The sequence below is a fragment of the Manis pentadactyla genome, chromosome 16 (genome assembly GCF_030020395.1).
Source record: "Manis pentadactyla isolate mManPen7 chromosome 16, mManPen7.hap1, whole genome shotgun sequence".
NCBI lineage: Eukaryota > Metazoa > Chordata > Mammalia > Pholidota > Manidae > Manis > Manis pentadactyla.
In genome coordinates, this window is record NC_080034.1 from 38,949,591 (window position 1) to 38,972,043 (window position 22,453).

The 22,453-nt window shown below is 40.3% G+C and overlaps 1 protein-coding gene across 6 annotated transcripts in view; it reads right to left on the reverse strand.

Moving 5' to 3' along the window:
- ANKS1A (ankyrin repeat and sterile alpha motif domain containing 1A) overlaps positions 1-22,453 on the reverse strand; it is a 296,375-nt gene that overhangs the window by 101,806 nt on the left and 172,116 nt on the right. For all 6 annotated transcript variants that reach the window (XM_057494084.1, XM_057494081.1, XM_057494083.1 and 3 more), the window contains 2 exons: positions 20,314-20,406; positions 15,757-15,877 (listed from right to left, as the gene is read on the reverse strand). In XM_057494084.1, coding sequence (XP_057350067.1) covers positions 15,757-15,877; positions 20,314-20,406 — 214 coding nt within the window. The remainder of the gene's footprint in view (positions 1-15,756; positions 15,878-20,313; positions 20,407-22,453) is intronic.

Sequence of the window (22,453 nt, forward strand, 5' to 3'; positions counted from 1 at the left end):
TAGTGACTATAATGGGGTGTTGGTGGGGACTTGATAATGGGGGGAATCTAGTAACCACAATGTTGTTCATGTGATTGAATATTAATGTACCCAAATAAATAAATAAGAAAAAAAAAAAGACAAATAGACCAAGAGTCTATTCTGGTCCATGGCAACCAGAGAAATAGAACAAGAGCTGGACTGGGATTCCAGGGGTCCAGGTTATAGTCTCAGCCCTGTGATTTGTCCTCTCCGCATCTTTTTAAAAAATGAACAGCTGGGATGCATTCTCCAGGGCTCTGAGATTCAGTGTGATTTGGATCTGTGATTAGGCAACCTAAGTTCCTTCCAGTTCTATGACATTAAAAAGACTGGATAGCAGCAGGGCTTGGGATGAAATAGTCTAACCTCATGGTTAAACAGGCTTTGGACTCAGTCAGACTAAGCCTTAAGGCACAGCTCTAACACCTAACTTCTTCCTCAGCTATTAAACAGGGATAAAAATAGCATCTACCCAGAAGATCTGTCCTGAGATAGTCAATGACCTAATCAGTATAGACCTAATCAGTATAAATGAACTCAGCACAAGGCTGGCCCATACGAAGCATTCAGTAAATGGTAGCTGCTATCATTATTATCATTTTTCATTTACAACCATTTCCAAACTGCTCTTTATGCTAACACTGCACACAGAGGCTGGTTTCCTATCTCCCAATTCTGCAAAGGAGACCAGTTTCTTTTAAGTGGCGCAGTACACCAGGTAAAATAAAATTCAAATGCCAGGGAATGTCTAGTAGTCTTGCAAGTTTGGCTCAGGGTGGCATGTGACAGCACAGTGGAGAATCTTCAGATCAGGCACCAATGACCACAAGGACTCAGGGCTGCTCTACCTTGACTTGGTCCTGATTACCTCACATCTCCCCCCATTTCCTTAAACTCCTGAAGACTCTGTTCACTGCTTGTTGTTGGACCTCTGGTGCCTCCAATCTCCCTCTTCAAAGTACTAGCTAGGCCTGGATCAGTTGCCATGCTAGCTAACAGTACCTAATTTAACAACACACTTGCCATCCCTGTTTTCCTTGATCTGCTGCCAGTTCCAACACTGGGTATTCACAGCCATTTGCTTTCTCTTCTCCAGTTGCTGGAATGTTGAGCCCTACTGAATACTCAAGAAACAACTGACTGAGTCCTCCACCAATTTAACTCAGCTGGCTTCCAACAGTTACAGTTCAATAGGCACTAGGTATTCTGTGCCAGACACTGTGCTAAGCATTTTCTTTCTTACTATTCACAACAATCATGAAGAATTTGTACCCCTACTTTACATTTGGAAATGAGGCTTAAAGAGGTTAGATGACTTCCTCAAGGTCACCAGTCAATAAGTGGTAGAGCAAGAATCTAAACGCAAACTGACTACCACGCCCAGCTATCCTTTTATTCAACTCGTGAAAACTGGTACATACCATAAGATCGATTCAGTATCTCTTGTGCTCTTTTCAGACTTGTCTTTTTCCACAGTGCCTACACTCTTGGGAGTATAATCACACCAATTTCCTGAGAAGATTTAGATCAGACAGACTACTTCCTTAATTAATCTCAATACCATGAAAATTTGGGAATAATCTCCCCATCTATGATTTGATGGTGCCCTTCTAATTGCCTAACCCCTATTCTAGTTTTCCTCCTTCTAGCTTTTTCTATATCCTTTGTCCCCCAATACCTACTTTTCCCTTCTTCCTTAGTTATGGGATTTTTTTTTTTTTTAGAGTGGCTCACAGCCACCTAGAATAAAGACTACATTTTCCACCTTCTTTGTAGCTAAGTGTGCCACATGACCACTTAGCTCTGGACAGTGGATTTTAACTGAAAGTGGTATGTGCAACTTTTGAGAACTCTTTAAAGTGCCCTCCTCCTTCACTTTCCTCCTTCCTGTGCTGACAGCTTGAGCTTGAATAATCGTGTACCATGTGAGGCAGAAGGACACTGGGTCCTTGACCATCATGAACTACCATGCTAGCTAGTCCCTTGCTTTTGGACTTTTATTTTGTTTAAACCAGTTATTTTCGAGTTTCTGTCACATTCAGCCTTGGCTTCTAGGACACTCATTATCCTGGTTATCTTCCTATACTTTTTCTCTCCTTTGTGCCCCAAATGTAAGCTCTGTTTTTTACTTCTCCGATCTCTCTCATCTTCCCCTTAGCAATTATCTTTTAAGTTAACCATCACCTCAACTTGGATGATTCATGAATCTGTATTTCTAATTTTCACACCTCTCTAGACCCAAACATATTTCCAAGTGTTTATGGAGTATCTTTACCTGGATGTTCTCCTGGTATCTAAAACACCTCAAACTTAACATATTCAAAATTGAACTTAATATCTTTCTTCAAACATGTCTCTCCTCCAACCCCTTGGTAGTTGCACAACATTTTCCCAAATAATCAGATTCAAAACCTCAGAATCATCAATACTCTCTCCTCCTCTAGCTTCTACATTTGGTTATAAAGTCCTGTTAATTCTACCTCCTCAATACCTCTGTCATCCATCACTTCCTACTGTCTCCCTAGTTTGAGCCCTGATTTCCTTTAAGAGATTCCTTGAAGTCTCTTGACTTTTGGTTATTCCTGCCTCTAGTCTCTCTCGACTGCAATCTGAGATTCCACAATTATACACACTTAAACCATGGCTTCTATCCTTCACCTCACTCAAAAAGCTTCAACAATACTGCACTGTCTTCAGAATAAAGACTGACATTTGAGCTCCATGACACTGTGACCAGTTCTTTGTTCCAATTCAAACTGGATTACATACCATTCTCCAAACATGTGCTGAGATCTCCACCATTTCCCATCATTTTACTGTTGTTTACGCCATTCCCTCTGCCTGAAATGCCTTCTCCTTCTTAATTACTTCTGCTTATCAAGTAGAATTCTCTGTTTTTGGGTTCAGCTCAAATGACACTTCCTTCATAAAGGCATCCCTGATCTCCTACACTGACATGATTAATTCCTCTTTTGACTCCCAAAATTATTTTTATTCCACTTTATATGAATTTAACATATTATTCCCTTTTATGATTATTTACATATGTCTCCTCTGTACATACATATATAAATGGTTGTCAATACATTACATAGTTCACAAGGCTTGGACATGTTCCATAATAGAAAGACACATGAACTACTCCAATTCAGAAATATAAATCGGTAAGAACAAGACAGTTACACAGTAGGGGCTTTTGGCAGGAACTCCCTAATGCAAGAAAGTGACAGAAGAGAAATCTGCTGAAGATAAGGCTTAATTATAATTTCATTTATCTTTTTTGCCTTTGGGAAAAGCACCCAAACTTACTCTTTGGTAAAGATGATGGACTGAACACAGGTACCTATTTAATCTTCTTCCTGAAGTCATACTAAACCAACAGTAAAAGTGGAACTGTAGATAGAAGCACACTTGAGAATCTCAAGCTAGCAAAGGGAAAAGCTAAGACTTATATGATGGAATTCCCCAAAGGCCCAAGAATTGGCAGTACCCTGGGATGTGGGGGTAGAGGGAGAAGTTAAAATAATATTTTCCTCCCCTCCAAGAGGATGAAGGTCTTCGTACTCATGCACAAACTTCGCATAGACCAAAATGCATAGCTCTCAGGAATACTGACTTATTTGCACCTAAAAAACCTCAGAAGTGTAGCTGAATGCCAATGAGTCTACATGTATCACTGTCTTCTGATAATCATTTATCACTGTCTAGGCTAAGTAACCACTTCACCTGGACCTAAGCACTATAAATGGACACTGCAGAGAAGCATGACAGAGAACAATGACTTTTAGAGCTCTGGGCTACTTTCCCGCTTGCTATTAACCTGGAAAGCTGGAAAGCTGTCCACTGTTTCTCTGAGCCATAGTACACCCAGAAAGTTCAGTGATCAAGGAGTTAAACACTAAGAAAAATAAATGACTGTGCTACATGAAACAGGAAATATTACTATCAGTTATGCTGGCAGTGATTTTGGAAGACTTTTTCCACATTTGAAACAATTTAAGTAACAGATGAGTACCTAGTTGGATAAAACTGTGATCAAACCATCTGGGCCTAGTACCTTTCTGCAGGGATGGGTTGTTTACATTATGGATCTATTTCAATCTTTCTATTTCTACCAGTTTTTGTCATATCTGAAGACACAAATGGCATGTCTGGTGGGAAAATTCTCCACTGTGAAGGGACTGTCCTACACAGTGCAAGATGCTTAGCATTCCTGGTCACTGGGAGAACTTCTGTATAAAAATAGCAAATGGCCTGTAGCATATACTACACTTTCACACTGTGATCACCTCTAGCAACTATGAGTAGCAAAGGGGTGAGAAGAACCTGAGCATTTTATTTTTACTTTTGTATTGTTTAAAAATTTTTTCCCAGTGAGCTAATAATTTCTGTAATTCATTCATATAATTAAAAAAAACCTCCCTTCCCACCCCTCACAATGTAGTTTCCTGAATTACATACTAAGGCGGGCTAAAAGCTTTGGTAGTTTCATTAATATGGCCTTTTGAAAACTGATATATTAATTCATAAAAGCTGCCTAAAATAATGACATTAGTGGAAAGGCAGAAAAGGTTTAATGTGTATTAACTCACTGCCTCACATTTACCAACCCTAACAGGCAATTCCTTTCAGGCTACTGAGAAACTGGCAGAGCCCGTTTTCATATTTAATGTCTCAACTCCTTTGTCTGAAAGCTCTTTGAGTGATCCAAACAGATAGCCTGGAGGCAGGCATACCCCACATGCTGTGGTTCAATTAAATCTGCTTCCCACACAACCTACTATTAAGAGCCCAATATTGCAAAGATGGAAGAAACGAAAGCAAAGGACTAAGATGTGAGGTCTGAAGTCCTCTGTGGCAGTTCCTTCCTTAACCTGGAGATCTCTTGACTTGAGGACTGAAAATTCCTATCATGGGCATGTGGCAGCCAAGGAAATCAGTGCCTTTAATGAAGTCTGTCTGATTTTCCCCTTCCTTCCTTCCAAAGGTTGAGTCAGGTATCTTGTGGTGGTTCTGGATTAAGCCTCTGAAAAGACAGAAGAACTGGAATCTCCCTCTTCCATGATGCTAAAGATTCCTTCCTCACTAAGAACCATTTTCAAACAGAGCATTAAGTTAATTGCTAGTTCTCTAAGGGTTAATTTCAGTGTGATTTATTATTAAACAACTAGAGAAGACATCAGTGCTCTACTCCACTCTGTCTAAATATTTTAATTAAACATCAGCCAAAAGGCTTGGAAGATTCAATATAGCTGAGGTATCAATTTTCCCCAAATTGTTATATGTATTCAATACAATACCAGTAAAAATCCCAGCAGGACTTTCTGTAGAACTCAACAAGCTGATTCTAAATTTTTGTATGCTAACATAAAGGAACCAGAATATCTAAAACAATTCTTAAAAAGAATAACAAAGTGGAAAAGGCAATTCCATGGAGAAAGGACAGTCTTTTCAACAATAAAATTGGACACCTATACGCAAGAAAAAAAAGAATATATACCTCCATCTATACCTCACACCATCTACAAAAATTAACTATAATGGATTATATACTTAAATGTATACCTAATGCTAGAAAACTTCCAGAAGAAAATACAGGAAAAAAAATATTTATGACCTTAGCCACTTAAAAAAAAAGGATAAATTGAACTTCATCAAAATTAAGAACCTCTGGAGGGGCGGAAGATGGCGGCGTGAGTAGAGCAGCGGAAATCTCCTCCCAAAACAACATATATCTATGAAAATATAACAAAGACAACCCTTCCTAGAATAAAGACCAGAGGACACAGGACAATATCCAGACCACATCCACACCTGAGAGAACCCAGCGCCTCGCGAAGGGGGTAAGATGCAGGCCCCGGCCCCGCGGGAGCCGGGCGCCCCTCCCCCCAGCTCCCGGCGGGAGAGGAGCGGGCGGAGCGGGAGGGAGACGGAGCCCAGGGCTGCCGAACGCCCAGCCCCAGCCATCCGGGCCAGAGTGCAGGGCCCTGGATACTGGGAAAACAGGGCAGCAAGAACAGTGAGCAGGCACTGGAGGCTGGGCGACAGAGGACATAAGAAATGCGCGCGACCATTTTTTTTTTTTTTTTGCTTTTTTGCTGCTTTGTTTTGGCGAGCGCATTTTGGAAGTCTTAAAGGGACAGGGACCCCAATACTAGGGAAACAGGGCAGAAAGACCGGTGAGCAGAGGCCTGAGGCTGGCACCGGAGAATAAAGAAAAACGAACGAACGACCACCTTTTTTTTTTTAATTAAAAAAAAATTTTTTTTTAATTAAAAAAAATTTTTTCTTGTTTTTTTTTGTGGTCATTGTTTTGTTTTGGTGGGTGCTTTTTGGAAGTCTTAAAGGGGGAGGGCGGGTCACTTAATCCAGAGGTAGGGAATCCGGGATCTCTGGGCACCCTAACCCTTGGGCTGCAGGGAGCAGGGAGGCCCCTTACGGAGATAAATAGCCTCCCAGCAGCTCCTGCTCCAACGCGACTCCACCATTTTGGAGCAGCTGCCCGAGCCAGGCCACCCCCACAGCAACAGCGGAGATTAACTCCATAGCAGCCGGGCAGGAAGCAGAAACCCTGTCTGCACGCAGCTGCGCAGCACAAGCCACTAGAGGCCGCTGTTCTCCCAGGAGAGGAGGGCCACAAACCAACAAGAAAGGAAGTCCTTCCAGCCGTCACTCGTCCCAGTTCTGCAGACTGTTCCTATCACCATGAAAAGGCAAAGCTACAGGGAGACAAAGATCACAGAGACAACACCAGAGAAGGAGACAGACCTAACCAGTCTTCCTGACAAAGAATTCAAAATAAGAATCATAAACATGCTGACAGAGATGCAGAGAAATACGCAAGAAAAATGGGATGAAGTCCGGAAAGAGATCACAGATGCCAGAAAGGAGATCGCAGAAATGAAACAAACTCTGGAAGGGTTTATAAGCAGAATGGATAGAATGCAAGAGGCCATTGATGGAATTGAAATCAGAGAACAGGAACGCATAGAAGCTGACATAGAGAGAGACAAAAGGATCTCCAGGAATGAAACAATATTAAGAGAACTGTGTGACCAATCTAAAAGGAACAATATCCGTATTATAGGGGTCCCAGAAGAAGAAGAGAGAGGAAAAGAGATGGAAAGTATCTTAGAAGAAATAATTGCTGAAAACTTCCCCACACTGGGGGAGGAAGTAATCAAACAGACCACGGAAATACACAGAACCCCCAACAGAAAGGATCCAAGAAGGGCAACACCAAGACACATAATAATTAAAATGGCAAAGATCAAGGACAAGGAAAGAGTGTTAAAGGCAGCTAGAGAGAAAAAGGTCACCTATAAAGGGAAACCCATCAGGCTAACGTCAGATTTCTCAACAGAAACCCTACAGGCCAGAAGAGAATGGCATGATATATTTAATACAATGAAACAGAAGGGCCTTGAACCAAGGATACTGTATCCAGCACGACTATCATTCAAATATGACGGTGGGATTAAACAATTCCCAGACAAACAAAAGCTGAGGGAATTTGCTTTCCACAAACCACCTCTACAGAACATCTTACAGGGACTGCTCTAGATGGGAGCACTCCTAGAAGGAGCACAGCACAAAACACCCAACATATGAAGAATCGAGGAGGAGGAACAAGAAGGGAGAGAAGAAAAGAATCTCCAGACAGTGTATATAACAGCTCAATAAGCGAGCTAAGTTAGGCAGTAAGATACTAAAGAGGCTAACCTTGAACCTTTGGTAACCACGAATTTAAAGCCTGCAATGGCAATAAGTACATATCTTTCAATAGTCACCCTAAATGTTAATGGGTTGAATGCACCAATCAAAAGACACAGAGTAACAGAATGGATAAAAAAGCAAGACCCATCTATATGCTGCTTACAAGAAACTCACCTCAAACCCAAAGACATGTACAGACTAAAAGTCAAGGGATGGAAAAACATATTTCAAGCAAACAACAGTGAGAAGAAAGCAGGGGTTGCAGTACTAATATCAGACAAAATAGACTTCAAAACAAAGAAAGTAACAAGAGATAAAGAAGGACACTACATAATGATAAAGGGCTCAGTCAAACAAGAGGATATAACCATTCTAAATATATATGCACCCAACACAGGAGCACCAGCATATGTGAAACAAATACTAACAGAACTAAAGGGGGATATAGACTGCAATGCATTCATTCTAGGAGACTTCAACACACCACTCACCCCAAAGGATAGATCCACTGGGCAGAAAATAAGTAAGGACATGGAAGCACTGAACAACACAGTAGAGCAGACGGACCTAATAGACATCTATAGAACTCTACATCCAAAAGCAGCGGGATATACATTCTTCTCAAGTGCACATGGAACATTCTCCAGAATAGACCACATACTAGGCCACAAAAAGAGCCTCAGAAAATTCCAAAAGATTGAAATCCTACCAACCAACTTTTCAGACCACAAAGGCATAAAACTAGAAATAAACTGTACAAAGAAAGCAAAGAGGCTCACAAACACATGGAGGCTTAACAACACGCTCCTAAATAATCAATGGATCAATGACCAAATCAAAATGGAGATCCACCAATATATGGAAACAAATGACAACAACAACACTAAGCCCCAACTTCTGTGGGACACAGCAAAAGCAGTCTTAAGAGGAAAGTATATAGCAATCCAAGCATATTTAAAAAAGGAAGAGCAATCCCAAATGAATGGTCTAATGTCACAATTATCGAAATTGGAAAAAGAAGAACAGATGAGGCCTAAGGTCAGCAGAAGGAGGGACATAATAAAGATCAGAGAAGAAATAAATAAAATTGAGAAGAATAAAACAATAGCAAAAATCAATGAAACCAAGAGCTGGTTCTTCGAAAAAATAAACAAAATAGATAAGCCTCTAGCCAGACTTATTAAGAAGAAAAGAGAGTCAACACAAATCAACAGTATCAGAAACGAGAAAGGAAAAATCAAGAAGGACCCCACGGAAATGCAAAGAATTATTGGAGAATACCATGAAAACCTATATGCTAACAAGCTGGGAAACCTAGGAGAAATGGACAACTTCCTAGAAAAATATAACCTTCCAAGATTGACCCAGGAAGAAACAGAAAATCTAAACAGACCAATTACCAGCAACGAAATTGAAGAGGTAATCAAAAAACTACCAAAGAACAAAACCCCCGGGCCAGATGGATTTACCTTGGAATTTTATCAGACACACAGGGAAGACATAATACCCATTCTCTTTAAAGTTTTCCAAAAAATAGAGGAGGAGGGGATACTCCCAAACTCATTCTATGAAGCTAACATCACCCTAATACCAAAACCAGGCAAAGACCCCACCAAAAAATAAAACTACAGACCAATATCCCTGATGAACGTAGATGCAAAAATACTCAACAAAATATTAGCAAACCGAATTCAAAAATACATCAAAAGGATCATACACCATGACCAAGTGGGATTCATTCCAGGGATGCAAGGATGGTACAACATTCGAAAGTCCATCAACATCATCCACCACATCAACAAAAAGAAAGACAAAAACCACATGATCATCTCCATAGATGCTGAAAAAGCATTTGACAAAGTTCAACATCCATTCATGTTAAAAACTCTCAGCAAAATGGGAATAGAGGGCAAGTACCTCAACATAATAAAGGCCATCTATGATAAACCCACAGCCAACATTATATTGAACAGCGAGAAGCTGAAAGCATTTCCTCTGAGATCGGGAACTAGACAGGGATGCCCACTCTCTCCACTGTTATTTAACATAGTACTGGAGGTCCTAGCCACGGCAATCAGACAAAATAAAGAAATACAAGGAATCCAGATTGGTAAAGAAGAAGTTAAACTGTCACTATTTGCAGATGACATGATACTGTACATAAAAAACCCTAAAGACTCCACCCCAAAACTACTAGAACTGATATCGGAATACAGCAAAGTTGCAGGATACAAAATCAACACACAGAAATCTGTGGCTTTCCTATATACTAACAATGAACCAACAGAAAGAGAAATCAGGAAAACAACTCCATTCACAATTGCATCCAAAAAAATAAAATACCTAGGAATAAACCTAACCAAAGAAGTGAAAGACTTATACTCTGAAAACTACAAGTCACTCTTAAGAGAAATTAAAGGGGACACTAACAGATGGAAACTCATCCCATGCTCGTGGCTAGGAAGAATTAATATCGTCAAAATGGCCATCCTGCCCAAAGCAATATACAGATTTGATGCAATCCCTATGAAACTACCAGCAACATTCTTCAATGAACTGGAACAAATAATTCAAAAATTCATATGGAAACACCAAAGACCCCGAATAGCCAAAGCAATCCTGAGAAAGAAGAATAAAGTAGGGGGAATCTCACTCCCCAACTTCAAGCTCTACTATAAAGCCATAGTAATCAAGACAATTTGGTACTGGCACAAGAGCAGAGCCACAGACCAATGGAACAGACTAGAGAATCCAGACATTAACCCAGACATATATGGTCAATTAATATTTGATAAAGGAGCCATGGACATACAATGGCGAAATGACAGTCTCTTCAACAGGTGGTGCTGGCAAAACTGGACAGCTACATGTAGGAGAATGAAACTGGACCATTGTCTAACCCCATATACAAAAGTAAACTCAAAATGGATCAAAGACCTGAATGTAAGCCATGAAACCATTAAACTCTTGGAAGAAAACATAGGCAAAAACCTCTTAGACATAAACATGAGTGACCTCTTCTTGAACATATCTCCCCGGGCAAGGAAAACAACAGCAAAAATGAGTAAGTGGGACTATATTAAGCTGAAAAGCTTCTGTACAGCAAAAGACACCATCAATAGAACAAGAAGGATCCCTACAGTATGGGAGAATATATTTGAAAATGACACATCCGATAAAGGCTTGACGTCCAGAATATATAAGGAGCTCTCACGCCTCAACAAACAAAAAACAAATAACCCAATTAAAAAATGGGCAGAGGAACTGAACAGACAGTTCCCCAAAAAAGAAATACAGATGGCCAACAGACACATGAAAAGATGCTCCACATCGCTAATTATCAGAGAAATGCAAATTAAAACTACAATGAGGTATCACCTCACACCAGTAAGGATGGCTGCCATCCAAAAGACAAACAACAACAAATGTTGGCGAGGCTGTGGAGAAAGGGGAACCCTCCTACACTGCTGGTGGGAATGTAAGTTAGTTCAACCATTGTGGAAAGCAGTATGGAGGTATATCAAAATGCTCAAAACAGACTTACCATTTGACCCAGGAATTGCACTCCTAGGAATTTACCCTAAGAACGCAGCAATCAAGTTTGAGAAAGACAGATGCACCCCTATGTTTATTGCAGCACTATTTACAATAGCCAAGAATTGGAAGCAACCTAAATGTCCATCAATAGATGAATGGATAAAGAAGATGTGGTACATATACACAATGGAATACTACTCAGCCATAAGAAAAGGGCAAATCCAATCATTTGCAGCAACATGGATGGAGCTGGAGGGTATTATGCTCAGTGAAACAAGCCAAGCGGAGAAAGAGAAATACCAAATGATTTCACTTATCTGTGGAATATAAGAACAAAGGAAAAACTGAAGGAACAAAACAGCAGCAGAATCACAGAACTCAAGAATGGACTAACAGGTACCAAAGGGAAAGGGACTGGGGAGAATGGGTGGGTAGGGAGGGATAAGGGGGGGAGAAGTAGGGGGGTATTAAGATTAACATGCATGGGGGGGTAGGAGAAAAGGGAGGGCTGTACAACACAGAGAAGGCAAGTAGTGATTCTACAACATTTTGCTATGCTGATGGACAGTGACTGTAAAGGGGTTTATAGGGGAGACCTGGTATAGGGGAGAGCCTAGTAAACATAATATTCGTCATGTAAGTGTAGATTAGTGATAGCAAAAAAAAAAAAAAAAAAAAAAGGGCAGTTCCTGTGTGGTAACCTCCAACGAGTTCTACACAAGGGTATAAAGGGCATATAAAAGTGTAGGCAAAGGGTCTGTTTGTGTTTATACAGAGGATCAAAGCCTAATTGGGCTACCCCGAAAATGAACTAAGATATGATATGAAAAAGAACTTCCAACATCTGCACTCTCTGGAAGACTCATGCCAAAAGATGATCATCAAAAAACCCCAACAAAGATCCACGCACTGCTACAGCTGTAGATGCACTCATCCCACCAGTTCCTGGACTTGCCATGGGAATGAGGAAGGAGATATCTAAGCTGGCCTGTGCATACAGTAAAACAACAAAATTGGACTGGATCTATACTGTTGGAACTCAACCAAGAATTTGGAGAAGTGCAAATTGTAGCGCTCCAAAGTCTTACAACTACAGACTATTTACTGTTAAAAGAACATATGGCATGTGAACAGTCCCCAGGAATGGGTTGTTTTAATTTGTCTGATTTCTCTCAGACTGTTCAAGTTCAGTTGGACAATCTCCACCATATCATAGATAAGTTTTCACAAATGCCTAAGGTGCCTAACTGGTTTTCTTGGTTTCACTGGAGATGGCTGGTAATTACAGATATGCTTTGGTTATGTAACTATACTCCTATTATGTTAATGTGTGTGTGCAATTTAAGTAGTAGCTTAAAACCTATACATGCTGAAGTTACTCTACAAGAAGATTTATCAAAGAAATAATCAATCTTCCCATGTTTTCTTCCGCCTGCTACTTCTATAGCTTTTCTTCTTCCCTCCTAATTACAACCCTTAAATAGAATTCGTGCCTCATATCAAATTTACCGAGTATCATAATTCTTCCAAGTGGTAAAGATACCTCAAGACAAATGCTGGGCATAGAAGCTACAGGGCATAAATATGCAAAGAAGTAAAAAGCTAACTTTTTCAAACAATAAGGCTTCTCTCTCACTTACCAACTTCACATTTCCCTGTATGGCCCCGGAAGATGACTGGTTAGCCAGAGACGGGTAAGATTCCTCAAGGGAGGAACAACCTAAGACAGGCACAGTCGCAGTGGGGCCATCAGGTGAGAAATTGGGGATCAACAGAGGTGAGGCTTAGAACCTCACCCCCCCGTTCTGAGAGAAATCTTCTGCATACGTGGATGTTTTATTGCCCTGGTCTAGCTTGGATTAACACATAGTCTACAGGCACACACCTGATCATCTACATGTGCTCTCTTACAACACTAAACTATGTTTTCTACCTTTATCTTGTATCTACCTACCACTTCAGCATTTTATTAAAAATAATAATAATAAAGAGAGAAATGTGGTATCCACATATAAATCAAGTATAAAAACCAAATGAGTATTCATATTTGAACTGACTGTTTAGAGTTCATAATGCATGAGCAAAACCGAAAGTTTCTGTGATGACTGCCCTTGTACTGTTCACTATGTAACTTATTCATTATGTAAGAATTTGTTCTCCATGTAAAAACTTGTTTGTTATGCCTCAGAAGATTGGAGACTGACGAAAATTTGGCTTGGGGTGGATTAATGATTGTGCATTGAGCATTGACTCCCCTATACAGAATTTTATTGTCGTTAACAAGCATTTGATCAATAAATATGAGAGATGCCCTCACAAAAAAAAAAAAAAAAAGGGCAGACTTCCAATTGTAAAATAAATTAGTAACCGGGATGTAATGTATAGCATAAGGAATATAGTCAAGATATTGTAACAGCCTGGTAGGGTGATAGCTGGAACCTAGAATTATGTATATAAATGTTCTACCACTGTGTTGTACACTTGAAACTCATGTAATGTAATACTGTGTGTCAACTACCCTTCAATAAAAAATAATTATTTAAAAAAAAAAAAAAAATTAAGAACCTCTGCTCTTGAAAAGACACTGTTAAGGAAAAAGACAAATCACAAACTAGGAGAAAGTCATATATCTGATAAAGAACTTATCCAAAATATATAAAGAACTCTCGTAACTTGGTAAGAAAACAAACAACCCCATTTTTTAAAATGAGCAAGAGATTCGAACACACACTTCATTAGACACAGGATGGCAAATAAACACACTAATAGATGCTCAACATCATTAGTCCTTAGGGAAATGTGAATTAAATCCAAAGTGAAACATCACTACAAACCTATTAGAATGACTAAAATTTTAAAAACTTGACAATATCAAGTTCTGAGGAGGATACATAGCAATAATTATACTAACGAGAATGCAAAACAGTCTAACCATTCTGGAAAATGGTTTAGCAGTTTCTTAATTTAAGCATAGTCTATTTACCTAGGATCCAGCAATTGCATTCCTAGTGCTTACCCAAGAGAAATGAAATGTATGTTGACACAAATGTTTATAGTAGCTTTATTTGTAACTGACAAAAACTATAAATAACCCAAATATCCCTCACCTAGAGAATAGATACTGTGGTATATCCATACAATGAAATATTACTCAGCAATGAAAAGGAACAAATTACTGATATATGCAAAAACATGGATGACTCTCAAATGAATTATACTAAGTGAAAGGGGCCAGACTCAAAAGGGTAGATACTACATGATTCCACTTATATAACATTCTGAAAAATGCATAATTATTGAGACAGACATAAGAGCAGCAGTTGCCAGGCATTATTAGAAGGGAGGGAAACAGGACTGAAGACACAAAGGACACAGGAGAATTTTTTGGTGTGATGATCCTTTCTGTACCTTGACTGTGGTGGCAGTTATTACTACTGTATTTGTCAAACAGGACTATACACAAAAGGACTGATTTTTACTGTATCTAAATTATAACTTCTTAAAAGCTCCAAAAGGAAGCCACAAAAAAACAAAACAAAACAAAACAAAAAGTACTATGAAAATTACCACAAGGTTTCTCCATGCTGGAATAGAAACCTTTTAAATAGAACTATTAAAATCAGGTCTATAATGTCATATACACACACACACATTCTCTTTGCTGCCTCTTCCACTCTAACAGGCCTCGCTAAGAGTGCTTTAAGAGAAACCATCACATCCCCCATTCTTACCTGGACCACAGACTGTCTTAGGATAGAAAGGAGACACTAAGAATACTCCATGAAGGACCTAGTACCCACAGGCTGCAGAGAGCTGGGAGAGGCCGCAGGAGTGCCCTCAAACTGCAGGGGGAATGGCACTGCCCCTTCTTGCTCTTCCTTGAAACAGAGGTTGTCACAAACTCCTCAGCATTGCACACTCACCTCTGTTGTGACTGTATTTGCACCGCCTGACTGGATCTCAGTCCTGCAGCACTTATTCCCTCACCAGGGAAACCGAATTTTGCAGAGGCAATGAAAGTAGGCCAAGACGACAGAGCACTCTAGTTACGGAGTGGCAGCCAATCACCAGCCCCTCCCCAGGAGTATCTTGCTCTGAGGTCAGGACTTAAAGCAGATTCTGTGCCATCACGCTGAACCCAAAGGGACTGACTTGCTGGGCTTGTTTTTCCATAGCATTAACTGGAGGGTTTACTATTTGAGACCCCAAATCAATCTCTGCACAATGCTGACTGTCTCTCCTTCCACAGTTCTCACCTAGTCTGACCTAACCTTCTCCCTGCCTCACTGCAGAAAGTGGGCAAGCCAACTCCAGCGCAGGGCACTGAAAATGAAAGGCTGTAACACACTCACCACCCCCAACGGCCATGGGACCCAACTTCCCCACCCCAAGGAACATCATCACCTCCTTCCACCCAGGATCACAAACTTTAAAAATCCTTTTGGAGTTCTTTCTGCTGGAGAAGGGTGTGGGGTGACATACCTTTAGTTTTTCTGTCCACTGACACCAGCCTCTTTGTTTCTGCTGTCAACAATAGCTCATAAGGATGCTCACCCTCCTCCCCAGCTCCACTCTCCTGGATCCAGGGTCTCATGGACAAGACCTAAGAGAGAAAAACACTATAGTACTTCTTGTGCAGTGGCTAATATCAAGACAGGATATGTTGAACAAACTCAAGATTATTGGCTCCTTATTGGAAGCGGGGAAAGGAAGAGAAAGTAAATAACTCAAGTATCACGTGGAATCACAACTGCTTTTCTGGATATGCATGCACCTGTACCTCAAATCGCAAAGGCCTTTGATTAAAACACTCCCTTTCCTTACATCATTTTATCCTTCAAAAAACCACAAATAAAATCCAAGATCCTCCTTCCTCTTGCCTCTTCCATCTCCACAGTGTTCTGCACAATCCCTTTCTGTTGATAACATCCCTCCGTCCCCAAGTCATGGTGCCTCATAAAAGCCTTCTTTTTCCACATTTCTTTCCTAACATGCACACATACCAACCCAAGGCTGGGATCCTTGCCTCCTTCTCAAGAGGGAATCAAAATTACTTCTGACTGACCCTGAATGACTGACATTTACTAGAAACAAATGTCTGTAAGTTCTTCTCTATTTTTGTGAGCTTTTCTTCACAGGTCCTAGGGGTTATAGGGAAGAATTTCCCCAAAAGCCAACTTACTACCATATATGTGGTAACACAACTTTAAATTAATTCCACCAATCTGTTCTGAAAAGAGTCAAGTGGCTAGGCAGGATGAATTTAAATAGAAAAAAAGCAGCTCTGCCTACAAAGAAATCCCTAATCCAATCAGCCAAGTGTCTTTGATGAAATAACCAGACAAGAACTGGCTCCTCAACCTGCCCACTGGCTTTAGTCAGCAGAGGGCCTGGTGGCCACAGCTCTGGTACCAGAGTAGACAAGCTATTCCTTGAACAAGCCAGAAACACCATGATTAGTACTACATGCACACTAAGAGAGAGAATGGAGTTCTCTCTTGTGTTAGATGGAAATTCTTTGTTATTAGAAATTCTGCCTCATCTGTCCTAGAATCCAATGTTTCACAGGCAAATTAGAATAATCATACATATACCACCTATTATGAGAGCAAACCAAAGCATAAAATCTCTTCTTGAGCAGTTTGGCTAGGCCAGGTAATGTATTATGAACGAGTGGGTGAGAGAGAATTCCCAGGTCCAACTAACAGTAATGGTACTCTACCAATGTGATTCTTTGGCACACACAGAAACATCCTCCTTCACTGACACGTCCCACAGCTCCCTGGAAACAAATCAGGTTTGTGATTCATCAGGGTTTTACTTCTTGGAGACATAGCTCACTGCCTCACGTCCCAATGAGACAAGGATTCTAGCAGCTTCATACCAAATGAGAGACTGCAGCTCCTGTTTGTTAACAAGGCTGCCACTCCAAATGCAGAATGATAGCCTCTTCCCAAAATTCTGCTAAGCACAGCAGGGACCTCCACTGGAGGAGGAGTCCAAGCCACCTGGAAGCTAAAAGCTATTTCATTACAATGACCCATTTGCCTGTATTACTTATTTCTTTTACCTCTTCATAGGGACTCAATTAAAGGAACAAAGAGTGACCATTAAGCAGTTCATACAGTGTCAACTTAATACCAAAAACTTTACAGACAGGAATCTGTGTTCTGCATGTTTACACACCCACAGTTATCACTTAGGCAGAGCCCTGGAAATCTGACCCTGGGAGTGTTCTGCACACAGCAAGAGATCTCATATAGCTCCAGGCATGCTTCTCTGAGTGGTATCTGACAGCCTGGATCACCTGCCTGCAATAGCCTTTTTTCTCAAGCAGGATAGGGTGATGATTTCCATCTGGAAAATCAGGCCCACTGGATCTGCGTTCACTCTGTGCCTGGCTCTTGTGCACAACTGGAAGCAGAGAACCAGCAAATGTAAGAGCTGCAAGAGACTCAAACCATTATAGACACAGCAAGAGTGCACCTGGTTCCATCTCTTTCATTTTACAGATGACAAAACCCAGATCCCAGACAGGTCTAGGGACTTGCCCAAGTTCCACAGAGAGCTCCCAGTGGGGCAGGGCCATAAAATTCACCTCCCCTGACTCTGAACAAAGATGGCCTCATTTTTCCTTTGAAGTATGATTTCTCCATCCAATCTGGAATCCTCTTCCCCCTTGAGATGTCTAATGAGAGTTCCCTGTGCATACCGAGACAACTTGTAAGGTGATTTTCCCTCTTGGTCCTGGCCCTTGCCAGCTATGGGATTAAAATCTCACAAAATAGCAACTAATTCCTTTTCTTTGAGCCTTCCCAGGTTCTATCAGTAAGTCCTGTATCATAGTGAATGTGGCAATAACTGATTTTGCAGAAAGCATTCTACTCTTAATTAAATTGTTCCTTAATCTTTTTATCCCTTTCTTCCACGACTGACAATAAATCAAAGCCAAAAAACCCATACGCTCTGCTACATGGAAAACACCATTTTTGCTGCAGAGAAAAGCTACTACCATTCACCACCTGTGACCAATGGAATGGCCAGTAGTCATGTGAGCAGCTTTCAGGGAAGCGATATCACAGCAGCTGCAACTTCCCATGAATGTTTAGCATATCCAAGCATAGAGAAGACGATGGTTAGTCCAATGCAGTTGGCAGGCCATTTGGTAGGGCAAAAACATCTAATTGGCATGTGTGTATGTGCGCACATGCCTGTGTATATGTTTAATTTTTTTAAGCCAGTTACGTGATCTGGTTATTACTCTGATAAGCAACCCTGGAGCCTGGTAAATTTAGCTTCTCTTAAAGGCTTCTATGGGTCACCTGACAATGAAAAGCCTCAGGAATAGGGCATGAACACTAGGGCAGACTGCCTGCCAATTACAAAAGTCTAAACTTTGCTGAAGCCAGTGCCTCATAGGATATGTGGTTTACAGGATTAAAGCTTTGAGAGTATAAAAGATGGTGAAGAATAGAAGAAAAAAAATTCTACTTTCAGATTACAGCAAACAATCTGCCTTGATCATTAAAAGGATAATGACCCAGACCATGTCACTTCTATATTCATGTACTTATAATCACCACTAAGTAAGCAAAGCCACAGTTCTCAAAATCTTCCAGACTGGTTATGCTGGTCCAAATGACCCAGAATTCCAGGCTATTCAATAATAAGTTCTAGAAGATGTATCTCAGAGTCACCCATCCAGAAGAATAATGAGATTTCTCTCCCTACCTCTCAACACTGTGTTAATGCCAAATTAGCATGCTTTAGAAAGCCTTGGAAGAATAGAAAGTCCTTGTTATCCAGTATTTCTTTAGGAGCCTTGCCCTTATACCTAGGCATAAGGAATTTTTACTCAAGTAAGGACTAAGTTAAAGACGTGCCATAAGGCATTTACAGAGACCTAGCCCCAACTGAATATGCTCCATTTACTAGGTTTCTCCTTGTAAAAAGGAAATAATGAAGTAGACTTGTGTATAAAAATGTGTAGGGATTTACTACATGCACTTATATCTGTTAGCAATGCATTATTACCCTAGAGGCTGTAATTCTAGAGACCCCTTAGTTGAGACATGATAATAAGCGTTTTGTAATTAAGAGATGTAAGGAAATAAAGACAGAATTTGCACCATACACCAAAATTGTCCCCTATCTCCAACACTATCTTTTTACATGCTTAAGAGGGCTTGCTTGTATTTATACATTTTGTTAAACTAAACCATCCTCTGGTTCTATGTGTTTATATTAAATAGAAGAAACTGTCTCCCTGGGTGATCATGGCAATCTGAAAAAAAATTAACTCTGACTCCTAGGGATAAAGAATGAGATTTAACTGATTAGTTTATGTTAGCTGACTTTAAAATTAAAAACAATAGGGCACTGAATGAGTTAAAAAATAACTATTGAAACTATGTAATATTTTGAATAAATACTCAATAAACATATTCTCTGAACATTAGGAAGTGTTAACAGAGTGCTGTGAAAATGAAAGTTCAAGGAAAATAGAATTTTCTTTGTATACCTAAGTGACATTGAACTATTTGCTCTATGATAACGTTTCTTTTTTAAAAAGGTGGACTATTCTTTTCAAATAACCTTCTTTGATTTCCCCTACCCTGACAACTCCCACTTCTCTTCTAATTGACATTTTCCATGTATGTCAATTAGTATGACCCAATCTAGAGAACAGCCACTAGGGGCTCACAGTCTTCATTTGTATCAAAAGATGAAATAGGAAAAAATGGAAAAAGTGAGACTGTTAGCCTACTGGAGCCAGGAGAAAATGTGCATGTTTTACCCTCCATGTGGCAAGGTAGATCAATAACTGTCCGGTCCGCTAGAGAGTTCGATTGAAATTCTTTGCTTGGTATTTTTGAGTGAATTTGAAAGGTCTTAACCTAGATTACGGATATACACAAGTTTACTAATTCAAAGAGGTGATAAGAAAATGAGAAACAAAGTTTTCTTCAAGCGTGCATTGATGCACTTTCCAAAAAATTGTATTTCAGTGGTGATGGGAGTAAACCCTTAAACCTCTACCTCAGAAGCTGTCAAGGGAATATACTTCGTATCTATGTGGTCTTCCTCCTCTTCATCAGGTGGTGGCTTTGCTGGAGGCGGGGGACGTTCCTTCTGTAGAAAAGACAAAAAAAGTATTTCACTATCTCTTTTTTCAAGTATCAAATCTTTTTTGTTTATTCTTGTCCCAGCCTTTGGAAGTGAGAAAGAATAATATAAGGAACTCCCTTCAGAGACTACCGAAGAGATGGAGAACCCTACTCTCTCTCTCTCTCTTTCACTCTCACTCTCACACACACACACACACACACACACACACACACACACACACACACACACACACACACACACACACACTTCAATTAGCATGCTCTTTGCTTTTTGATGCTCACAACAGAGATTATAAACACCCCTTTCATAACTGATACATAAAACTCAAGCCTAGGAAAACCAGTGGCTCAACTTTCAGTCTACACTAAAAAGAAACAGTAAATCACAAAAATGGATTTGTCAAAAGAGTTCTAACAAAGTTATTAAGGAAGTATTGAGGAAAGTAATCAAGGACCAAAACAACAAATCATGCTCAAACTTTAATGCTTTCCCCATTTATTAGCAAAAGCTCAGAATTGGTGTATTATCCTTGGGTCACCTCCTTCAACGATTACTATTATGTATCATTAGCATATGAAACCCCCATTTCATGTCAGCCCATTTTAAAAAGGAGTATTTGTCAGTTATTTGCCCTAGAGCAGGGATTGACAGGCTTTTTTTTTAAAGGGCCATAGGCTTTGCAATCAACTCTGCCACCTCTTACAAAAGAAGCTCTAGAGAATATGTAAATGATGTGACAGTATCCAAGTAAAACTTTATTCACCAAAACAGGCAGCTGTTTGCGGGCTATAATTTACCAATTCCTGCTCTAGAGCAATAAACTCAGTGAAGAGGGGACTAGTGAGATCCCGGTAGACAGTTTCAGGAATACACAAAATGATCTTTGGTGAAAGAAAGCTGAATCCAAAGGTCTATTTATGCTTGATAATCAATATTTCAACAGAGAACAGAGTGGGAACCTGAAACAGGAGTTGGTTTACAGGCTCTTGCCTGGCTGGTAGGTTAGGTCACTGTGTTGCTAGAACAGGAGTATTTTTAAAAGTCAGGGGAGCTGTGAATGTTGCATTATGTGAAAGCCTCAGAGAAATCTGTGGAAATGTTTCTCGTGTTTGGTCAGCTAGCACTGGGCATTCACGCTCTCTGTTAGAACATGCTTCACTATTCGGTGTTGTATCTTGATAAATCATTATTCCCACATTCCCTAGAACCAGATGGATGCCCATTGGCAAAAAATTCCAAACAGGTCCATATGTTCAAGTCAAATAAAGCTATTTAGGTCAGATTTCCCACTATGTCCCACTTTCCCCACCCTTCTTTACTCCAGAAGTACAGAGACAAGCATGGTCCCAGGGCCACATTGTAAGGAAAGGAATAGCAAACGGAATAGGCTCATTCATGATCTACACCAGTTATCCAACCTGGGGACACAGTAGCTGAGGAAAAACAAATGAAACACAACAACAAACAGGACCCATGCTGGAAGCCTTCCCAAGGCTAATGGAGCCTAGAAAAAACAACATGAAAGCCTTTTGTGGAAGAAGTGATCACTAGGGACACTGGAAAAAAAGAGAAGCATGAACCTCTTTTTTCCAACATGAAAACTTTGACCAAGGGCCTGGAAGTACAGAGCTGATTTACATATATCATCCATTGTGTTTACAAGATGTAGAATAGTTCTTCAGCCACAGTTACTTACCAAGGATCAGGAAAGCAGCAGAGCCACAACACACTCAAGTACAAATGCAAAACACGCACCCCAGGATGCATCAGTTTCTATGTGACAGGACCACAGGAGGCTAGATTCCCAGAGTGAGATGGAACAAAGAGGCTGTGTAAATAGCGGCTAAGCCCCGCCGAAACTGGGTTACTCAAAGCTTACTACAGTAACCCTGTCTTCTTACAAATCCTCCAGCTCCCTCTAATGGGCATCACCTGTAAGTACCACTAAAAGCCATCTTCCTCCACTGGTGAATTGGCCTAATTCATTTGTACCTAGCAGTGAAAGAAGTGAAAAAAACTAACTGTCTAAAGAAGCCTGACGTATGCACGT